This window comes from Tenrec ecaudatus, chromosome 6 (genome assembly GCF_050624435.1).
Source record: "Tenrec ecaudatus isolate mTenEca1 chromosome 6, mTenEca1.hap1, whole genome shotgun sequence".
Taxonomy (NCBI): Eukaryota; Metazoa; Chordata; class Mammalia; order Afrosoricida; family Tenrecidae; genus Tenrec; species Tenrec ecaudatus.
The window spans coordinates 12,128,355-12,149,033 of NC_134535.1; the positions used below are offsets into that span (position 1 = coordinate 12,128,355).

Genomic DNA, 20,679 nt, shown 5'->3' on the forward strand with positions numbered 1-20,679 from the left:
AAAGACAGAAAAATTAAAAGAAAGATTTAATACATTTAATGTGCTCTAATAGTAAGAGAAACAATTGCAGCCGTAACTTTTTTTTTAAAAATAGGTAATATTTGAAGAAGAAAAAATTTTGAAGACAAAGAAGTAAATTAAAGGGAGTATGGTCATGTTGAAGAAAGCAGGGGGCAGAGATGAAATATAAATGAAAGAAAAAGCCAAGAGAGATCTAGTCAGGAGGAATAAGTGCTAACTAACAGAAATTCCAGAGAGAACACAGAAAAGAGGAAATGACCCACGAAACAATACGTGACAAAATTCCTGAATTGAAAGCTTATGTGTTTTCAGGCAGAAAGATCTCTCCACAGGGTGAGCCCAGTACAATGAATGAAGAGAAACCCTAAATCAAGGACTAGCCCCAGGACTAACGCTGTGACATTTCTGGACTCCAGAGAGTATCTTCAAACTTCCAGAAGTTAAAACAGATCACATACAAAGGACTGAAAAATCAGAATGGCTCTGGTCTGCTCAACTAAACCTGGAGCTGCAAGACAAGTCCAGAGCAAGGACTTTAAGATATGGAGGGAGAGTTATGTCAGATCTAGCATGCTAATCCCCAGCCACCCCACAAGAAAAAATGAGAGCAGGACAAAGTCGTGCTTAGATAAATGAGATCTCGATGAATAGACCATCCAGCGACCCTTTTTTGAAGGAAGCCACTAGAGGACAATGTATTCTATTATGTGAGGGATCAAGAGAGAAGGGAATTGAACTATGATGAAGTTATGCCCTAGGCAGCGGTTCTCAACCTGTGGGGTCAAGACCCCTTTTGGGGTCCCCCAATTCATAACAGTAGCAAAATGAGTTATGAAGTTGCAAGGCAAATAATTTTATGTATTGGGGAGGGAGTCATCACAACATGAGGAACTGTATTAAAGGTCAAGGCATTAGGAAGACTGAAAACCACTGCCCTAAGGCAACTGCTCCAAGACACATTTAAGGGACAAAATACCCTGATTGGAAAGTCTGAATTAGAAAGATGTGGTTCAAGAAAATAAAGAGAGAACATGAAATAATTTTAGAAGAATCGAAAAATAATCACAGTTTTACTAAATTGAACACAGGATAATTTGTGAGGCTGAAAAGCTGAATGTGTGTGTTTTGCGTGGAGAGAAGGGTTAAATGCTATAATACAGTCAGTGGATATTTAAAAATGAAAATAAATAAATAACAGATTTACAACACTGGCAGAAACCATGGTGGCACAAATGGTTGCGTGTTTAGCAGTAACCCAAAGGTGGGCAGTTTAAACCCACCCTGTAGCTCTTTATGCAGAAGTCCTAGCAGTGATTTGCTTTGGTCAAGATCAACCTCGGGAGAACTTCTACTGTCCTAAGGGGTCACTACGCGTGGAAATGAACTCCATGACCCCTAACAATAACCGCATAGCACTTGCACGGTTCTGTCCCCTATGAACATGCTGTACTGACAAAAACTGTAACACGAACTAACTCTTCCAGGTCATCCACTTCATTTTCAATGCAGCTCTGGGACTAGGAGCTCTCAACTTGGAGGAGCAATCACATGCAATGTGTGCAAAGATGCGTTGCATTAGGAAATCTGCTGCACAAGACCTCTCACAAGTATTGACAAGCAAGGAGGTTACCAAGCCATGACATTTCCCACGGCTCATATGTATCTCAAAGTTGGACCCTGAATAAAGGGGACTGAAGGAGAATTTGACTTGTGGTGCTGGAGAAGAATATTGAAAATACCATGGACTGCTAAAAGGACACACCGATCTGTCCTGGAACAAGTACTGCCAGAGTGCTCCTTAGAGGCAAGGATGGCGATATTTTGCTTATATGCTTTGGACATGGTGTCAGGAGAGACCAGTCCTGGGAGTAGTAGATCATGTTTGGTAACATAGAGGGCACTAAGAGGGCGGCCCTCAACGAGATAGACTGACACAGTGGCTGCAACAATGGGCTCAAGCATGGGGACAATTGTGAGGATGGTGCAGGACCAGGCAGTTTCCTTCTCTTGTGCTGAGGGTCACCATGTGTTTGAACTCACTCGATGGTGCCTACCAACAACATCAAGTATGAATAAGAATAAAACTGAAACACGTACAAATGGAAAGAAATGGAACCAAAACAAAGCAACTCAGGTGTATGAGAGCAAACGGTAAGGTACTCACCATCTCTCTGGCTATTTCCAGCGCTTCTTGCAGGCCATAGAGCCTGCCGCAGACCAGGTAGATTCCATTGGCCCAGAGAATACACCCCTCGTGGACCCAAAATTCATTGCTGTCAAGAGGTAGTTCAGGGATTTGTAACTCCAGCTCAGGGCCACCTTCTGAAGCAGTGGGCACACCGGGTTTTGAGTCCAAAGCAGTCTTTTCGCCGCCGCTGCCCTCGGTGGGTGCTTTCTTACCAGGGAGGGCCCTAGACAGTGACCGAGGGCCTCCGCCACAGTCTTCCGAGCGGTGCCGCCGCTTGAACCTGGGGTGGGCAGGCAGGCTCCTCTGCTCCTTCTGCTGCTGCTGCTCTTCCTCCTCCTCAGTGTCCGTCTTGGAGCCGTTGGAAGCACTTTTGTGCCGCACCTTCACTTTGCTCTGCATTTCTGTGGCTCGTTTGGGAGGCGGGTTCTTCGGGAGAGTGGCTGCATAATCTTGGGGATAAAAGGGTCCAAAGAGGTCGCCCATGTTTCGGTAACTGGCCCATTTGCCACACAGACAGCACACCAGGTGCCCCATAACAGAAGACTCTGTCACCACAGGCCCCTGCAGCATAAAGGACGAGGCTGGGAGAGCCTTGCTTTCAGTGCTGCTGGGTGGAGGGGTCAGCGACCTCTGACCCTTCCGGCCCCTCACCAATTTGGTCTGTTCTTCTTCTTCAGCATTGATGATTGTACACACGGCTCCGAGTTCACACTTGTTTACTACGTGGATATAAGGAAAAAAAGACTTGTTCTTGGCATCGGTTTTATCCAGTGGCTGGGTGGCGTACTTCAGCTTGATCTCAGGCTCTTGGGGCTCGACGATAGGAACAGCTTGCTTGGTTTTCCGCTTCCGCGGCTGGGCCCCTGGCTTCCTCCTCTCCCTCCTCTGCCTCTGCTTTTTTGGCTTTGGCTCTCCGTCAGCAGAGCCTGGTGGTAACTGAGGGGGCGGAGGGGGCGGAGGAGGGGGCTGCTGTTGCTTCTTCTGCTTATTCACACTACCAATGGGTCTCCCCTTCTTCTTTCCTGATGGGAAATAACCCTTAGGGGGGAAGCCCTCCTGTTTGGGTGAAATCGTCACCGGCTCGCTCTCTTTCTCTTCAGCCTTGGGGTTCACTTCAGGGGCTAGGACACCCGCTGGAGATACATTCTTTGAGTCAGGAAAAATGAAAGGTGCTGGCCCACCCAGGGACCCATCTGGTCGCCCTTGGTTACTGCTGAGCTTCTGTGAGGTTGACAACGCCATGGCACCGGGGAGTTCCTTTCCAGCAGTGACCGTTTCAGGATGCGTCTCTGTCTTCACTTTGTCATCCCCGCTGCCACGCCATTCTTCGGAGGACCTTGGAAGCGGCTTTTCGGTACTCAGCTCCTGGCTGGTTGGGCTGATTAGGTCAGGCACTGCCTCACCTTTTCGCTTCTCCACCTCGGCTTCCTGGACAGCAGCACTGATGCCTTCCGGAGGGCCACATTTCAGAGACAGGATGTCATCCAGAGTCACTGTGTCTCCCCCGGCCTCAGTGCTGTTTGAGGCTGCGCTGCGCCTGATATTTGGGGATGTGATCTTCTGAACAATTGCTTCCAACTTCAATCCCCGTCCTTTCCGAGGGGGCAGTATTTTGGTCTTAGCAGGGCTTGTGAGGGTGACAGCAGGGCAATTCCGATGATCTGGACTGGTGAGGTCCCTGGAGGAGTCTCTCTTCGGAATACCCTTCATTTCCTGGCTGTGAGAAAGATGGGCATAGGAATTGAATGCTTTCTCAGCGCCTTCCTTTGATGAGGGAAGGAGGCGCGCTCTATCTTCAGTGTTACTGTTTTTCACATCTTGCGACTGTCTTTTACTGGGAATGGGAGAGATAAAAGAGCGGACACGCCTCCTCATGATTAAGGGGTTTTGAGGAGAATGATCCTCTTGACCTGGCAGTCTTAGCATCACATTACTAGGTTTAGACGACTGTGCAGACTCCGGGAGCCCGTGCCCATCACTCTCATGGGGCGGCCCGTACCTTTTTTGATTGGACATTCCTGGAGGACCACTGCTTTTGGCTGGAGAAGTCTGCCGAGAAAGATCCCAGCAAGAGTCTTGCAACTTCTGGGAGCCGTGCTTCAATTCCATGCCTTTGCTAGGCAGACCATCACTGGACAAGAGGCAGCGCCCGGCTTCCTGACCACTGGGATCATGGTAAGTCCCCATTGGTGGGCCATACATCATACCATCTTTGTCGTTTTTCAGAGGGCTCCGGACTCTGTCGAGAAACTGCTGCTGCCTCGGGCTCTTGCGCGGCCCCTCCTGCCTGTGCTGGGCAGCAGCAATGACCCCTTGGGCAGAACTGCTGCTCCAGTCCTTATACTCCTCTTGCTGCTGTTGGTACATCTGCCTCTTATAATGGAGTTGAGAATTCAAGCCTGCACTTGGGTCTCCGTAAGCATGAGCCCGAGCATTGGCGTGATAAGCCGAGGCCAGACTTTCTGAGTTGGTTGAAAAAGGAGCGTGCAGGGAGCTCCTGTTGGCCCTCTCTGAGAAGGTCATATGTGGGTTCATGTGATGAGGGTCCCCTGCTGGACCTCTGCTCCTCCCAGGAGACATCTTCAATTTTTCGGAAAAGTCGTGATACTGAGAATGGGACCGACCTCTCATCCCCTCCCGGCCACCAACTCTGCCAGGGACCCGCCGCATTGGTGTGGGCCTGCTCTCTTGCGGAGGCCCGTAATCTGAGATGGGGTCATGGGTTGCCGCTCCAGGATTGGCATTACCTCGGTAAGACTCATGCTTAATGCTGGTAGGATGGCAGTGGTCTCCAGATTTCTTGTTGTTGAAACTAGCTTGGGATTTGGATTGTTCGAAGTCTTCCTCTTTGATCTGCCCGCTCTGGGACTTCAGCTTGGTTTCCATGGACACCAATCCACCTGGAAGAATGACGGACTGACTTAGGCTTGGATTGAGACGCTCACTCCTCCCTATTCTGGTGTCGGCACCCATGTGTGCCAGGGCATGAGCCCCTGGGTCCCTGACAATCTGCCTCAGTGGAGATATGTCACAGATCACCGATCTTCTTTCAGAGAGAGAGCCCCCAGGCTCATGTGCGGATGACTGGGGCTCTATTTCAAACTTGCGGGGAATTGGATAGTCAGCCAAATTGATCTGCTTCATCTCGGGGGCCGAGCTGCTGGATTTCCTTTCCCAGGGGCCCCAGTGCGGGCTCTCTAGCAGGGACCCGATGCTTTTGTTCAGAAGGCCCCTGCTGGCTAATTCATTGGTCTGACTAACTAAGACATTGGGTCTGGAGGCTCCTTCGAGGCCACCAGCCATCCCTTGGTGCTCTTGGGCACTTCGAGAATACCTCCGGTCAGGGTGGTGGTGGTACCCCTGCAGCACCTCTTGCAGGAGGCTAGGAAACTTCTCGTTTCTGCCCTTCCGTTCTCCGTGGCCAGTGAAATCCCCCTTCTCTTGCCCCATGGGATACTGAGGAAAGCCACTGACATTCCGTGGCATGGCTGACCCAAAGCTATCTTTGTAACTGTAGCGCAGGCTTCCAGGGGATTTGCTGGGCTCGGTTCTGCCTGTAAAACTCGGGCCCACTGCAGAGTGGCTGCTCTGGCCATTTCCCTCTCCGTTGTGGTTGGAACTGTTATCGCTGTTCTTGTTTCCTTTGCTCCCTCCTGCTGGCTCTGGCTGTGAAAGCGTGGCATGGCTCGTTTCCTTGGCCCCGCTGGTGCTGGGCGGCCTTTGAGCAGCCACGGGATCGTCCTCTGGACAACCCTTATCCTGTCCCCCTGTCTTTTCTACCCGAGTTGCCATGGCCTCCCGGGAGACGATCACCCCGACTGTCTTCTCATTGACTTTAGGGTTGCCCTCAGACGACAGTGGCGTGTCCTTAGCACCTGGTGAGGTAGCCTCTTCTCTTGCTGCAGGACTGGTACTGAGTCGTGGGGGCTCGTTCTGCGTGCCTTGTGCCGGTGAGGAGCCAGCTTTCTCTGAGGCGCCACCCTTGTAGGTGGTGTCAGAGCTGGTGCTCTGGCCGCTAAGCTGCCTTACTCTCTCACCTTGATCCTCAGAACTGCTGGAGCAGCCTCCATCCAGCGACTCGGCCATGGGAGACTTCAGTTGCTCCTCGGGCTGGGAGGAGCCTTCAGAGTTGGTGCAGCTGTCTGCTTTCTTAGAAGAGGAGGAGGGCCTCTTGGAGGTTTTCTTCTGAGGTGTCAGGGCATCTGAGAGCAGCATGTGCTGGACAGTATTGGGAAGGTTGGCCACCTGGGTACTCAGGGCGCTCAAACTGCTCAGCCCGGGATCTGTCAGTCGCTTTTCTGGCACACCTTCTAGTCCGAATCCCTTGAAGCCTGCAGCATGGGAGTTGGGGCTGGGCATCATTGAAGGGGTGGGACTGAGTTGCGGCATTAACTGTAAAATTCTGTTTCTGGAGCCTATGGGCACACTGCCTTGCCCACATTGGAGAGTCTCCCCACTTTGCATGAGCGGCGAAGGGGTAGAGCTGCAGCTTGGAGACTGAACCACAGAGGCAGCAGGAGAAGGGTTAGAAATAGGGCTGAAGTTCTGATGGAATTGCATGGGGGACCGCACAGGAACTTCGGGCTGGTTATACTGCCCCACCTGGCTCTGCAGGGGCATCTTGGTGGCAGTGTTGGTATACTGCATCACATGCTGAGAGGGGTGCTGCTGGGGCTGCTGCTGCTGCTGCTGCTGGGGCTGTTGTCCCTGCTGACTCCCTTGTGGGAGCTTTGCCTGCTCAAAATTTTTCATAGACTGAGGCTGATAGCTGTAATTGGATTGTGTTCCATAGGCCTGTGTGTTTGAGCCCACGTTATGGCCCTCATACTGGGCACTGGCATTCACACTGTAACTGCCATCGTAGCCCTGCCCAGACTGGCTGAAACGCTGTGGTGACGGGAAGGAGGAGGAAGAGGAGGAAGAGGCAGAAGACTGGTAGTGCTGGCCAAACTGACCCACTCTTAATTGGTAACCAGTTGCAGAGGAAGGCAGCGTTGAGGGCCGCTGCATTGGCTGTAGGTGGGATGAGCCAGAGGAGGGCTGACCAGTGGCTTGTGGCAGAGGCTGATGGGATTGGTAAAGCTGCTGTCTCAACTGCTGTACTTGCTGCTGTTGCTGCTGCTGGCTGGAAGCCTGCTGCTGGTACTGAGCACTCCCCGGAGAGAAAGGCCCTGTGTAATCCTGCTGATAATGAGACACACCACCAAGGGCCGAGTGCTGTGCTTGGAACTGGCCCACATGACCCTCACTCCCATACTGATTGCCAAAGCTGCTTCCCTGGGGAGGCCCATAGCTCTGCACAGGCCCAGAAGGCCTTCGCTGAGGCTGTGGGGTTCCTGTTGCCACGGGGTCTTTGTTGCCTGCCATATAGTAGAAATCCCCAGCTTCTTTCCGAAACCCCTGGTAGCCTTGATGGCCAGAGGTTTCACTAGCCATAGCTGCTGCAGCAGCTGCTGCTCCTCGTCGTCCACTACTACTACTGCTGCTGCCGCCGCCGCTGCTGCCACCACTTCCACCACCAAAATTCTGGAACATCTGGGCCTGACGAGGGCTGAACTCTTCTATCCGGGATGAGCTGTGTACCTCCTGCGGGTAGCTCTGCTGGTTTCCGTGGTAACTGCTTTGCTCCCGAAAGGACTGCATACTGTTTAGCAGCACAGAGGCAGGCCAACAGGCCTCCTGGAAACGGGAAAAGAGAAAGAAAAATATTAGATTAGCAGCTCCTCAGCCCAAATAAAACTGAGTCTGGGCTACAAAAGGGGGTGAAAGATCATTCAGGCAGCCAGATGCAGCTTGCATGCTGGAATTTCATCTCCTTTCATTTCTTATCCTATCCATGTCTTAAAATGCAAACAAGCAGAGAAAAGGTCTAAAAAGTGAGGCAGGAATCCAAAGAAACACACAGGGAACATACGAATCCAGGAGGGTGAAAATCTCCTTGTAGATCACAGGCCCCCCAAATTCCACTGGGTTAAAATATGGGCCTGTGTTATTACTGGGAGAATAATGATCAAAACACACCTGCCACTGAAAGGGCAGCATATGCCTGAGGTCAAAGTTCAAGGAAGCAGGATTCCAACTGGAAGGATAACTAGAACAGGAAGTCCAGGGAGGAAGTAGAAAGAATGCTGTTACCCTGAGGGACTACAACCCAGCCATGAAGTCCAGGGTGGAAGCTGTTGGATGGGAAACTGATGTGCTCTGCGCATTTTCCCCCAACGACAAGTGAAAACCATACCTTCCAGGTATTGCCAAGGATATAAGGGGCGAGAAAAACATTTTGGTTTCTTTGCTTTTATGTTAAGTCTATCGTTGAACTTGAACTGAGACCCAAACAATGAGCACGGCCTAGTCTTCCCCCCAACCCCTTTTTGAGACATGGACCTGGCCATCCAAATGCACATTACTCTCAGTTTGCTGTAATTACCAGTGACTTATGATAACCCCAGGACTGTCAACTCCCATCAGTCAACCACACTGACTTGGGAGTCAGCTTCTTCCTCTGGGAAACTGGGTCCAAGGCCCTGCTCTCAACCACCCACCCCAGTTCCAGGAACAAAAAACTAGAGTGTAGTACGGACAAGGAGGTTCACCAAACTTTAATCAATACAGTAGATGGCATTTACAGAAGGCCCTTTCCCAAAGTTACGTGACAGAGCCAACTCTGAATTATACCCTCTCTCCTCTGAAAACAATGAAGTAAGAGCAGATTTTTATTTCTCCTGCTTCGACTTGTCTTCGTCTCAGGTGGAGCGATGACTAGGAAGTCAAACTGGCTTCAGATGACTTCTGGAGATCAACTGTGTAAAAATTATGATATAGGGTAAGGCGAGTTACTGAGCTACGAGACATTTTTCTATAGTGCTATATCAAACGTATGCTTTGGCATACATTCAAAGGAGCTGAAATGGGGTTGCCTATGAGTATGTTAGGGGTGCTCTTGAAAGGTAATTCAGAGACGCTGTGGTGGTCAGCCCAGGTCTCTCAGATCCTAGCCTGACACCTGTGATGACCTCACATGGCTCTTCAGGACTTTGCTGAGATGCTTATCTACATCCCACACTTAGTCTGGCCAATGTCACCTGACTGGTAAGGTCTTCCCTGGCTATCCTATTTAAACCTGCAAATTACAACTCCTCCTCCAAGCTCTAAGACGTGCTGGTGGCACAGTGGTCAGGCTCTCAGCTGTTAACCTAAAGGTTGGTGGTCTGAACTCACCAGTGGCTCTATGGGAGAACGATGTGGCAGATGAGAGCCTTGGAGACTCTATGGGGCATCTCTATTGTCCTATGGGGTCACTATGAGCTGGAACAGAAGTGACAGCATTGGGTATGGTTTGGGGTTTCCCCCACCTTCCACTTTATTTTCCTCACAGCATGTATTTCCAACACATGTGCTACTTGTTTTCTACCAGCTAGAAAGTAAGCTCCCTGAAGGGCAGCCTGCGTGTGTTCCCTAATGTAATCTTCCTGTCATTACAACGGCAGGAGCACAAATGGTATAGAAATTGGACCCCACAGGACTCAGCTATAACCTGTCCATTCAGGGGTGGCGGACGGGGCTGGGAGAACTTCAGGGAAACAAAGAGCAGAGCTGGAGAGGCAGTGGCCCCTGCCCATGTCTTCCAGTGCCAGTTCCAAGGAATGACACCCAACTGGGGTCCACAGGAGGCCCCAGGAAAAGATGTGAGGGAGCTGAGCCGGCTCAGGGTAGAAGGTAGTCATGCCAAATGCTGAATGTACCTCCTTCTGAAGCAGCTAGACAAATAGCTCCATCTACTACTTTGATGCTAAGTTTGACTACAGTCATAAGACCTACTAAAGCCATCTCTAAACAACCAAGTAGAAATAATCCCCACATCTAAAGGCAGCCTCTCTCATCCTTGGCAAGAGACTGTGTTCTTTGTTCTCAAACATCTGCTGGGCGGCAGATACAAGCTACGTGATTACATACTACTGTGGAAAGCATCTTAACACACCCGCACTCTCATCACAGAAGCTCAACATCCCCAATTCACAGAGGAGGAAACCAAGTGCCCAGTTCACACTGCTCTTCCAGCTTAGAACCACGGGGACCCCCAGGCCACACTCCAGGAGCTGCCCAGAGGCTCTGTCCTCAGTACTTAATTGACAGGTGCCACTTGTCCTGTCAGAGGTCAGCTGTGAAAGCAGAGGCTGCCAACAATACTCTGAAGTGTGAGTCCCTTTTCTGCCTCACACTCAAGTCCCTGCGAGGCTCCTCCTGCTGTACTCTGCAGCCACTGTCCTTTCTAGCACTGTCACAAGCACTCTGTCCACCAGATTTCCTGTCTGTGGCAGGTTTCTACCCTAGCTCTTCCTGTCAGTGGCCTTGTCTAGATGATAAAAGGGTGATGTGTTAGGTTGAACAAAAAGACCAAATCTGGCAGATTAAGCTACTGAAGCACTTCCTTGAGAGGCACTCTGTAAATAAATGCATGTTGCTTAATTAACCCTTCTGTAAATAAAATCGAATTTTTGAAGATCTGGGAATGGAAACAATGTTGCTACGTGCTCCATACTTTTCCTAAATGGAGCCATTGCCCTGCAAGGGGATTTCAAAAAGTTGGTGAAAAAACAGAATTTAAATATACTGGAATTATCCCACAAACTTTTTGATGCCCCCAATGTGCACCAGAATATGCGTCTGCGGTACCCACAAAGGCACCTCTCCTCCTGAAGTCTGTCCTCAACCCTTCCTAGTAGATTCCATCTGTGGCTGCCCTCCCCATTGTTGGGGTTCTGGTTTATGAACTCGAAGAAAAGAAAAAACCCACAGCCAAATACCTCCTTCCAAGGCACCAGTCAAGTTAGATATTCTTAGTATATAGAAAGTTTCTGATTACCAGAGGTGGCTGCAAGTCAGATCTTTTTCAGTAGTGCCATGTAAAATGCAATTAGGAAAAGCAAGTACCCCAGCAATTAAAAAATGTAACCCCCCCAGTAGTTGTAATTTTAGCATTATACAATCAGCTAATAATAAAGATAATTCTAATACTATCCTGTCATTAAAAAAAGACAAAGCATCAGTGTAATCCGTTTTAAAACGTGTTTAAGAGTAACAAATGCCTGAATACTCTTTCTGAATGAATATAAATGTCCTCTAAGGAAAACCTGACACCTAAAGGAGGAGTAAGTCACTAAGACATGGGGAGGCGGGGAGGGGGGGGGGTGTGAGACAGACTTCAAAAAGTTGTGGGAAAATGGAATGAAAAGACAACGGAATTTTCCAAACTTTTTGAAGCTTCCTCCTATATATTAAAAAAACAACACAAAATAAACCAAACTCTGTCATGGGAGCAAACAGCCTCGTCTTTCTCCAGAGGAGTGGCTAGTAGATTTGAACCACCACTTAGCAGTCCAATGCTTGCCTGACAGCACCACTTTGTACAAAACACTGCCATCGAGTTGATGACAACTCATAATGACCCTGTAAGAAAGGGTATAACTGCCCCTGCGGGTTTCCAAGACGCTTAACTTTTTACAGGAGTAGAAAGTCCTGTCTTTTTACTGAAGAGTGTCTGGTGGTTTTGAACAGCTGGCTTTGTGGATTGCAGCCCAACATGTAACCACAATACAAACAGGGTTCTTCAAATACACAGCTAATACAAATATACCGAGGCTTCCGACCTGCTTCACTCACTTATCTGGACATCTCTGAGAAGTTTTAGAAGGTCATGGACGTGGATCAGTGAGGACCAGAACCCACTGGCTTCACATTCAATGGCCAGGGGTCTATGTACCAACCTCACCATCACTGCTTCCCCACAGGAGGCCACCCCTCTGCCCCTCCCCACTCCCTAAGAGGACTGACAGAAAACCACCGCCATTTAGCTTTTCTTTCCCGTTTCCCTCACACATCTACCAGCGTCCCACTCCCATGCCCAGTCTACTCTCTGCCAAGTTCTCCAAACCCTCAAGGCATCTTCCTCTCATCTAAGTACTTTCTTCCTTTTTTATTCCAGGTCTAGCGAACCACTGGGTGCTTTGGGGGTTTTGTTTGTTTTTTATTCCCCTTCCTTGACTTCAAAAAAAAGAGAAAAAAAGCTCCAATTCCAAAGACACTAACAAGACACAAGCCTCTGGCCCTGTGCCCTGTGTGGGGTATTCTTGGCCTCCACCCCCCCTCTCCTCTGCCCATCTCAATCACTGTAAGCCATGGGGATGGGGTGCCACCTAAGTTTGTCAACAGGCTCCAGGTCTCTGACCTCTAGCTTCTGGCCCAGTCTGTCTAGTAAAAGGAGGGAAGAGAGACGCAAGAGAGGGAGGAGGACTTTATTCTCCTGGCCCCCACCCTGTGGTCACAAAGGTTGGCTGAGACAGAGCTCTGGACAGGCTCCCCATCCAGCTATTTCTCTAGGCTCCCAGGACTACTGCTTGCTCTGGCCTTTCGGGCCTAAGGTCAGTGACAGTTCCATGTGAGTGCTTCCCAGGGAACTCGTGTTCCCCTCATGACTTCCTCAGGCCCTGCTCACCCTCTGAACACTGCCCATTCAGTAACACAAGACCCTGCACTACAGTCCACTCAGTGCTACGAGCAGCCTTAACCAAAGTCTGTGCAGACCAGAAGCTGGGGTGAGGATCCCTCTGTAGGGTTCCAGGTTGGTGTTTGGCAGAGGGAGGCACCAGAGAGAGGGGAGGCAGAAGGAAAGCAGGATCACAGCAGATGGGCTGCTGTGGTGCTGCAGTGGGAGATGGCCAGAAGCCACTGCTCTCCCTGTGGTGCCAGCTCCGAACATCTATCTCTATTAAACCCTTTTCCTACCTGGCAGTCAGCAGCCCTCCCTTAGCATACACCTTGAATGGCACACGCACGAGCTCCTCACCTCACCCAGCCCGAGTGCACCATCTGCTTCCTACTGGAATCCCAGCTGACAGCACACCTCTCGGTTCCCAGCCTTCGGAGCAGGCCATTATCACCCAGGGAGCAAGACCACCATCTCATGTACGTATCATGGCCCACCAGGGGGCCTGAAACCCCCGCCACAGCAGACCGAGAAATGGCAGACAGGCAATACACACAGGAAACATTAGAAATGTCCAAGGTTCAGATGGGGTTGAAACTTAAAAATAGCCATCCCGCAGGGGCTGGAGCAGGCTGGGGTCTGCAGGCCTCATACAGGGACTAGGGCTCTCAGGGCCAACGCTGCCAGCCTTCTTGAGGTGGTGATGGGGAGACAGAAGATTTAGTTACCTCTGTACACAAGGGCTCTGGGCCATGCCACTGTGGCTTGGGTCATTATCAACCAAGATGGCAAAATCTAATTTATTCTCAGCAGTCTCCAACTTATTTTCAACAGCGGAGATGACATTCTTTCCTCAAGTGGCCCAACTTCTCATCCTCAAGGAAACACCATCCTCTCCCTGATGTCCTTCAGAACAGCCCCCACCCCACAGCCCCATCTCTCCGACCTTTCTTCATTGTGTACTTGCCCTCAGTCTCGTCATCCTTGTCACTGTCACTCTAATATTTCTTGGATTAAGCCAGCACTTCCAGAAATGCTTTTTCCCCACACCAGTCTTCAGGAAGAAGCTTCCTTCACCTGCATTCAGACCATGTCCCTGTCCCCACACGCCTCACAGCCCTCTTACATCCCCAACTGTCTGAAAGATGCTGAGGCCCTGAGATTCTTCCTACCAGGCTGGGCCATCTTTTCTACAAGTCTTCCCCAAAGTGGAGCTCTGTTGTCTTTCTCTGCTTAGTAAAAATAAACTTTGCAAAATACATTTGCTTTTCCCATCTGAGCCATGTGCTGCTAATTGTTGCTGTTAGTTGTTGTAAATTCTGCCTTGTGGTGACATTACATAGTATGGAATGTAACAGCCTGTTCCTATGGCATCATCATGATCGCTGTTAGGTTTGAGTACCTACTGGTGGTTAGTGTGTCCCCTTCTAACCTAGGGAACTCACCTTCCAGCACTCTATCAGACAGTCTCCTGTGGAAATGCACATGGTTTTTATTGGCTCACTTGGGAAAGCAGATATCCAGATCTGTCCAAGTCTGTCAGCTTTGCTGGGACTTGCCCACCGTGAATGACGACCCAGGCAGTATTTGAAATGTCAGTGACACAGCTTTTGGCATTATGGCAACATGCAAGCTACCATAGCCCTGACAATTGAGAGATAGGTGGTGGGGTGTATTAACCGCTGCCATTTAATAAGCAAATTTCTATATAGTAGGCACTGGGTGGCTTTACATTACATCTCAGCCTCTGGACAAGGAATGGGATCCAGATGAAGAATGTACTTTGTGAGAAGCCACTCTTCTAGGACATGCTGCCACTGAGAGTCTAACGCAAATTCTTCATTCTAAAGTCTCTATCCCTCTCTTCCAGCACATATTGAACAAGGAGACCCAAACCCATGAGTTTGAAAAATCCTGTCAAGCAAATAAGTCAGATGACAACTGGTAGACACTGGTACATGCCTGCCACACACCTATGCCTACCCCAGGTGCTGTGCACAGATGTACTGTTGGGGAGGCTCACCAGGTTCTGCCTTATGTAAAGCAAGGCTCAGTGACATTAAGGATGCTTTTCTGTCAGAGTAAACTAGAGTGGGGTGTGGAATGCCTACTCCACAGTCCAGTCTGTTCTTTGGGCAGAAGCCTTTCTCAAACCAGCAAGAAGACACCACTACTTCTTCAAAGACAGGGAAGCATGTCATTAGAAGGTGTCTTGGACTGTTGTGTGTCCCTCCCCCCACCACCACAAAGAAAAAAACCATTATAAATCTCTACCTCTATAATCTGTGTTTATCCCATTTGGGGATGGGGTTCTTTGTGATGTTAATGTGGCAGTATTATTAGAGTGTGTTTTAAGCCAGTCTTTTTTAAGCTCAATCAGAGAAACAAGGGGAAATGCAATGACACAGGAAGACCATCAAGGAGCCACAGCACAGAAACCGAAGAGACAAGGACAGAGAGAGCAAAGCTTCCCTTGGGATCAGCACCTGAAATTTGGACTTCTGGTCTCAACTCTGAGAAAACAAAATTCTGTTTGTTAAAGCTACAGTCTGTTACTGGAGCACTAGAGAAGTAATGTTTATTAACCTTGGAACCTGAAGGACTTGAGTTGACTGCTTGCACCAGATTGTACCTGGAACTATCTCTGTCATTCGTCTTATGTGTGCAAATTCAGGGTCTCTTAAATCATCAGGCATGAGTATTTGTCCCAACATCTGACTAGTGATTGGGCTTCCTCTTTCATACCCTAGGCTGTGTATGTTCAAGGGCAGAGTTTGGAGGCATCACAGGTGTCTCAGTACAAGTAGGCCTGTGGAAGAAGACGATGGCTGATGACACTGACCTACTACTTCCTGGTATGGGAGCCCAGGAAGAATCTTGAAAGCACAGGGACAATTTGATGGGCTGTTTGCCTGCCAGTCACCTAGAGGAAACGAAATCCACCTCCCAGAATGCTATAGATTAAGAAGTTTGTTAAATGTCTCCCATTGCTCTCAAAAGGACCCATGCCTGTGCTACACTGTGGGAAGAAAGAACACCCACCTCCAACCACCATTAAAATACACACAAGGAAATGATGACAAAGACACAATGTTTACAGCTACTAACCTATCTCCCCCCAAATTAAACAGATGCTGTCTCACCTGGTGATGTTAGGGTCAAGCTACAATACAAATAATAACAAAAGCAGCAAACATTATGACACCTTGGGAAAGTGATTTGGTAATAAAAATATTCATACCTGTAGACCTAGTAATTCTGCATACTAAGGAAATCTCAAAACAAAAACAACGTACCATGGTCTTCAATGCTATGTCAGGAAAAAACTGCTAACAGCCTATTAATTCTCTAACCTGTGGAAAACGATTAAGCACACAATGATAAACCCACTCAGTGAACTAGTTAACACAACCAATACAAGTCATCGCCAAGCAGGGTAGCGCTGTGGAAGTCTGACTGTGCAGGGCCGGATCAGGAGGGGCAGCACCTGTGCTATGGTGATTAGGTGGTCATTTAGTCCAGGATCAAAGGAAGTACATGGGAAGATGAAAACCTTGTGTCTGCCAAAGCGGCAGGATTGTGGGCGCAAATTCTCCTTCTCATTTTCTATTTGTGTTTGGGTAGTAATGATCACTCTAAAAAGTACACTGATCTCATTGAAAACACACCTCTCCACCTCATCTCAGAAGTATCCCTGTGGTTACTGACAGCCAAGCACTTCATTGCCCAAGGGGCAGGAAAAGGAGCAAAGCAGGGCCAGCAGAGGAGGGAGGAACTTGCTATAAAGAACTTCAACTCCAGGAAGCCTTCAGAGCCAGGGCAACTCAGACAGCCTGGTGCCTGAGAGGAGTCTGCACACTGGAGCACTAACTCCCACTTGGTCAGAGCCATGCCTAAAGATGGGTGAAGTCCACCTCGTGGGTGGGCAGCCTATTTTTAGACAAAATCTCCAACAGTCAGGAGGCTGTAACATCAACTTCAGGGGATGGTTCCCTTGATGCAAGCTAGAGCTGTAAATCTGCTCTGGGCCCAACCCAAAGAATTGGTGGGAGGTGGGGAGAGCGGTCGGTGCACTCTGGCCCAAGTCCCACACCATATTCACAGGGACTTTCCAAGACCCTGCTGGAAGGCCACATGCATGGGCAGGGTGGCCAGCTACTTCTTGGGAAGACAGGGGAGGGAGGAGCTAGCGCTAGCAACTCAGGCTAGTGGGGCTGCTGGGGCTTTTTCCTAACTGTTGAGCCCAAGGACTTTTGAGATGTTAATTTCTTGTTTAAAAGCTGTTTGGAGACACAATTTCTAAACCTTTACAGACAAAGGGGTCACAGAAAGCAATTAAGGTTGTCACTTTTCAGCAAAAAGTGCACTTCATTTTATCACAGCAACAAAATTTGAAAGATACCAAGGTGTGACCCGAAGTAGAAGGGATCAAATGCTGTAAAAGGAGCTTTACGAAGGGCTCAGAACCAAAGGAGCCATAGAAACACACCAAGTATCTGGACAAGACGACTTGGGATCATAAAGCTGTCAATCAATCCAAAATCTAACTCATTGCCATTGAGTTGATGCCAATTCAGTGACCCTACAGGGTAGGGTAGAACTGCCCCTGTGGGTTTCCAAGACTATAACTCTTTATGGGAGTAGAAAGCTCATCTTTCTCCTTAGGAATAACTGGGGGATTCGAACTGTTGACCTTGCAGTTAGCAGTCCTACACCTAACCACTGCACCATCAGGGCTCCTATATAAAACCGTCAAGTCTCCTCAAATTAGTTATGAAGCTAATAATTTGTTTATCAAAATCTTAGTGGAGTACCAAAGGTAACTTGGAACATTTCACATGTACAGTAGAGCTGCAGAAGTATGCAAAGCTTCACACACCAATACCAACATTTCACATCATTTGCACTCTCACCCACACACACCCTTTATCATTAGTGTTTTCTTGACTCTGAAAAGCGAGCTGAAGACGTGAAGATCCATCAACCCTAAGCCTGGCAGTGAACATCTCCAGAGGAGATCCACAGACTCAGGCAGGAACAGCACACATCTCCACGCCAGGACACCAGCATGAACACTGCTCTACCATCTAACCCACGGGTTACATTCTAGGATCTCGGCAATGTCTCTCAGGCCCAGAGGAATCCCCATCCAAGAATGCACTCCGATCAGTTTCCTCAGCACCCTACAATCTGGAATCCTTCCTCCAATGTCCCTTTACTTCTACATCCTTGACTCTGGGAGAGCCCGAAAGCCTGTCAGCAGCAGACTCAGGCCATACCTCCTTGCAGCGACAGCACAGACATGACCCTGGTGCTCCACCCCACAACCCCACTGCCCCTCAGTCTATCATGACAGATGGGGCCTGATGGGGACTCTTCCCAGCCCAGTCAGGTTAACCATACTCACCTGTCCCTATCTGCCAGGCTTCTCAAGAGTAAAGTTATCATAAAACCACTTAGTATTTTATGGAAAAATTCTGAGATGATGTCAATGTCAAACTCTACCCATGGTCTTTGCATCCCTGGCTGCCAAAGTAAGAGTATTTGCCCTCCATTCCTTTTGCACAGATTAGCAGCTGGAACTTTCTTTACACTCATTCACTCACTCACTCCCTAATTCACATTAACATGGACTCATGCATTCCAGCTTACACACAGTGGGTGTTAACTCACCATCATGACTCAGATGCTCAGTGTTCCACATATGGCCAATGGAAACTTCACTAAACTAGATGCCGTGTCCACTCAAGTATTCCCATCTTACCTAAGGATCCCCCAGTTTCTGGCAGAACAAGATGTTTTGGGCTCACCGTGAATTTTCCCTACCCCCAGCCAATTCTCCAAGGACACCTGATTATTTTAGAGAAGAACATCTAGAAACAAAATCTGGGCAGTAGGACTGATCACAGAAACTGGACTGTCACTGCTTCCGGCTATAAAATGTGTACAAAGGTGCTTCAAAAAATTGTAGAAAACTGGAATTAAAAGATAATGGAATTCTGCTATGACCTTTTTGAAGACCCCTTGTATCTGTTAAACCCACACCTATTTCTGGAGCAACAGTGTATATGAGGGGGTTTCGGAAGAAAAATGGAGCTGAAAGGTAATGAAATCTCCCCAAGAATTGTTTGAAGCCCCTCACATATGTTCCCCCCCCAAAATCCACGTTAATATAGATGCTTCCACTTCCAACACATCTCAGGATTTTTTCAAGAGCCCATATGTTTATAATTCCTTTCTCAGAGACACACGGGGCACTCCTGTTATTCTCCCTCTACACCTGCTCAATTAACATATCTCCTAAACACTTCAGCTTCTTCCTCCATGTTCCCTCGCCCATGGGATAAATATGCCACTCCTGTGTCAGCCTTTAATAAACTAAGTCTAATGTTCATGTACAAAAAATATGTAAAACCAGTCAAGGCAATGTGGAAAAGGATGAAAAATCAGGACAGATTTGCCCCTACAATAGCCATGAGCTGGCACTGCCTCAAAGGGTTACACATAATTGCAACTAAAATATTAAAGTGTATTGGGGTAATATACGACCTTTTTAGGAGAAAGGTAGTCTGTGTGTGCGCACATGGAACTCTTCGAAGCAGTGGCAGTGGGAAGCAAGATGTTGGGGAAGAGTTCTGAGTGAGGGAGGTACTCGGTGTCATCTGTGAGATCTGAGTGATGGGCATACAGATGCTACCCATTCTCTCTGCTTTTCATGCAACAGTTTTACTTGACTGCCAATGAAAGGTTGGTGGTTTGAACCCACCTGTGGCTCTGCTGAAAAAAGACCTTGTGATCTGCTTCTGTACAGCAGAGAACCCCTAACCTCCACAGCTCAGCTTTCTGCCCAACCATAGACAGCCCAGTGAGTAACACCAGGGAAGTATGTGTCGCTCAGAATCACCCACCAGACCAGATCTGAAAGAATGGGTGGAACTGGTCAATACCAGGAGGAAGGAGGAAGTGCGTTAGATTATTAGATTGTGAGGATTGCAATCAATGCCACAAAGCAAAGTGTGTATGAATTGTTGAATGGAAAACCAGTTTGCTCTCTAAACTTTGTGTCCCACATCACAATAACAACATTTAAAACCAAACAAACCCTGTGAGGCATGCATGGGGCACAGTTCTCCCACATGAGGTTGGTATTGACAACAGTTGGGAAACCTAGTAACTTGCACAAGAGCCTCCCCTCAGTGAGCGGCCAACCCCATTTAGAGCCTGACTGTGTGTGGCCCTCAAGTCCACGCTTGCTTTTCCTGCTACTCCATGCTGCCAGGAGCTGTGGGGATAGAGGTCACAAGGGATTCTCAGGCAAAAGGGACATTTCAGCAGCATCTTCACAATTAGAGTTGGGGTTGGGCAGGTGGCAAGAATGGGCAGCAGCCTGGGCAGAGGCCTGAAGGTCTGAAGCATGTGTGGGGACCAGCTAGAAGCAGGCTTCACCAGGGCGGGTAGGGTGGAGTGTTGTTTTTGAGAGGTGACCTGGAAGCTCCATTTGGTAACAAATGCTGAGGAATCTTCAATTCCATGCTAGGAACTCTGTCGTGTTTTTCAGACTGAGCAAAGAGGGAACTAGCATTTTGTTTATTTGCAGATGATGTCAGAAACTGCCTTTTCCTGATACCCTATGCAAGGACCTTTTCTTTTGTACTAGTAAATTCCAAAATATACTCATTAGTAAGAGTACAGAAAAAATGTTGGAATAGGTACATACCAAAACATTAACTAGTTGTTCAATTTCTACTTACTGAATTCTTTTTAAAATAAACAATGAAACTATATTCTTGTGCTAACGCACACAACTTTTAAAAGAAAAAATCAGTAGGATTTATGGGAATCCAGCAGAGTAGCTTAGCAAGCCCCTAACCACCAAATCTGCTAAACAGCTGGCCAGGAGCTGCTGTGAACATGGTAATTTTAAAGCACCGAGAAAGGGCCTCACAGGTATGAAGGAATTGGAGGATTTCTTTTCTGAGTAGAACCA

General features: G+C 48.5%; 1 protein-coding gene across 4 annotated transcripts in view; it reads right to left on the minus strand.

Moving 5' to 3' along the window:
- Positions 1 to 20,679, minus strand: part of TCF20 (transcription factor 20) — a 93,935-nt gene that overhangs the window by 46,206 nt on the left and 27,050 nt on the right. For all 4 annotated transcript variants that reach the window (XM_075553668.1, XM_075553672.1, XM_075553671.1 and 1 more), the window contains exon 2: positions 2,186 to 7,888. In XM_075553668.1, the coding sequence (XP_075409783.1) occupies positions 2,186 to 7,852 (5,667 nt within the window). In that variant the 5' untranslated portion in view covers positions 7,853 to 7,888. The remainder of the gene's footprint in view (positions 1 to 2,185; positions 7,889 to 20,679) is intronic.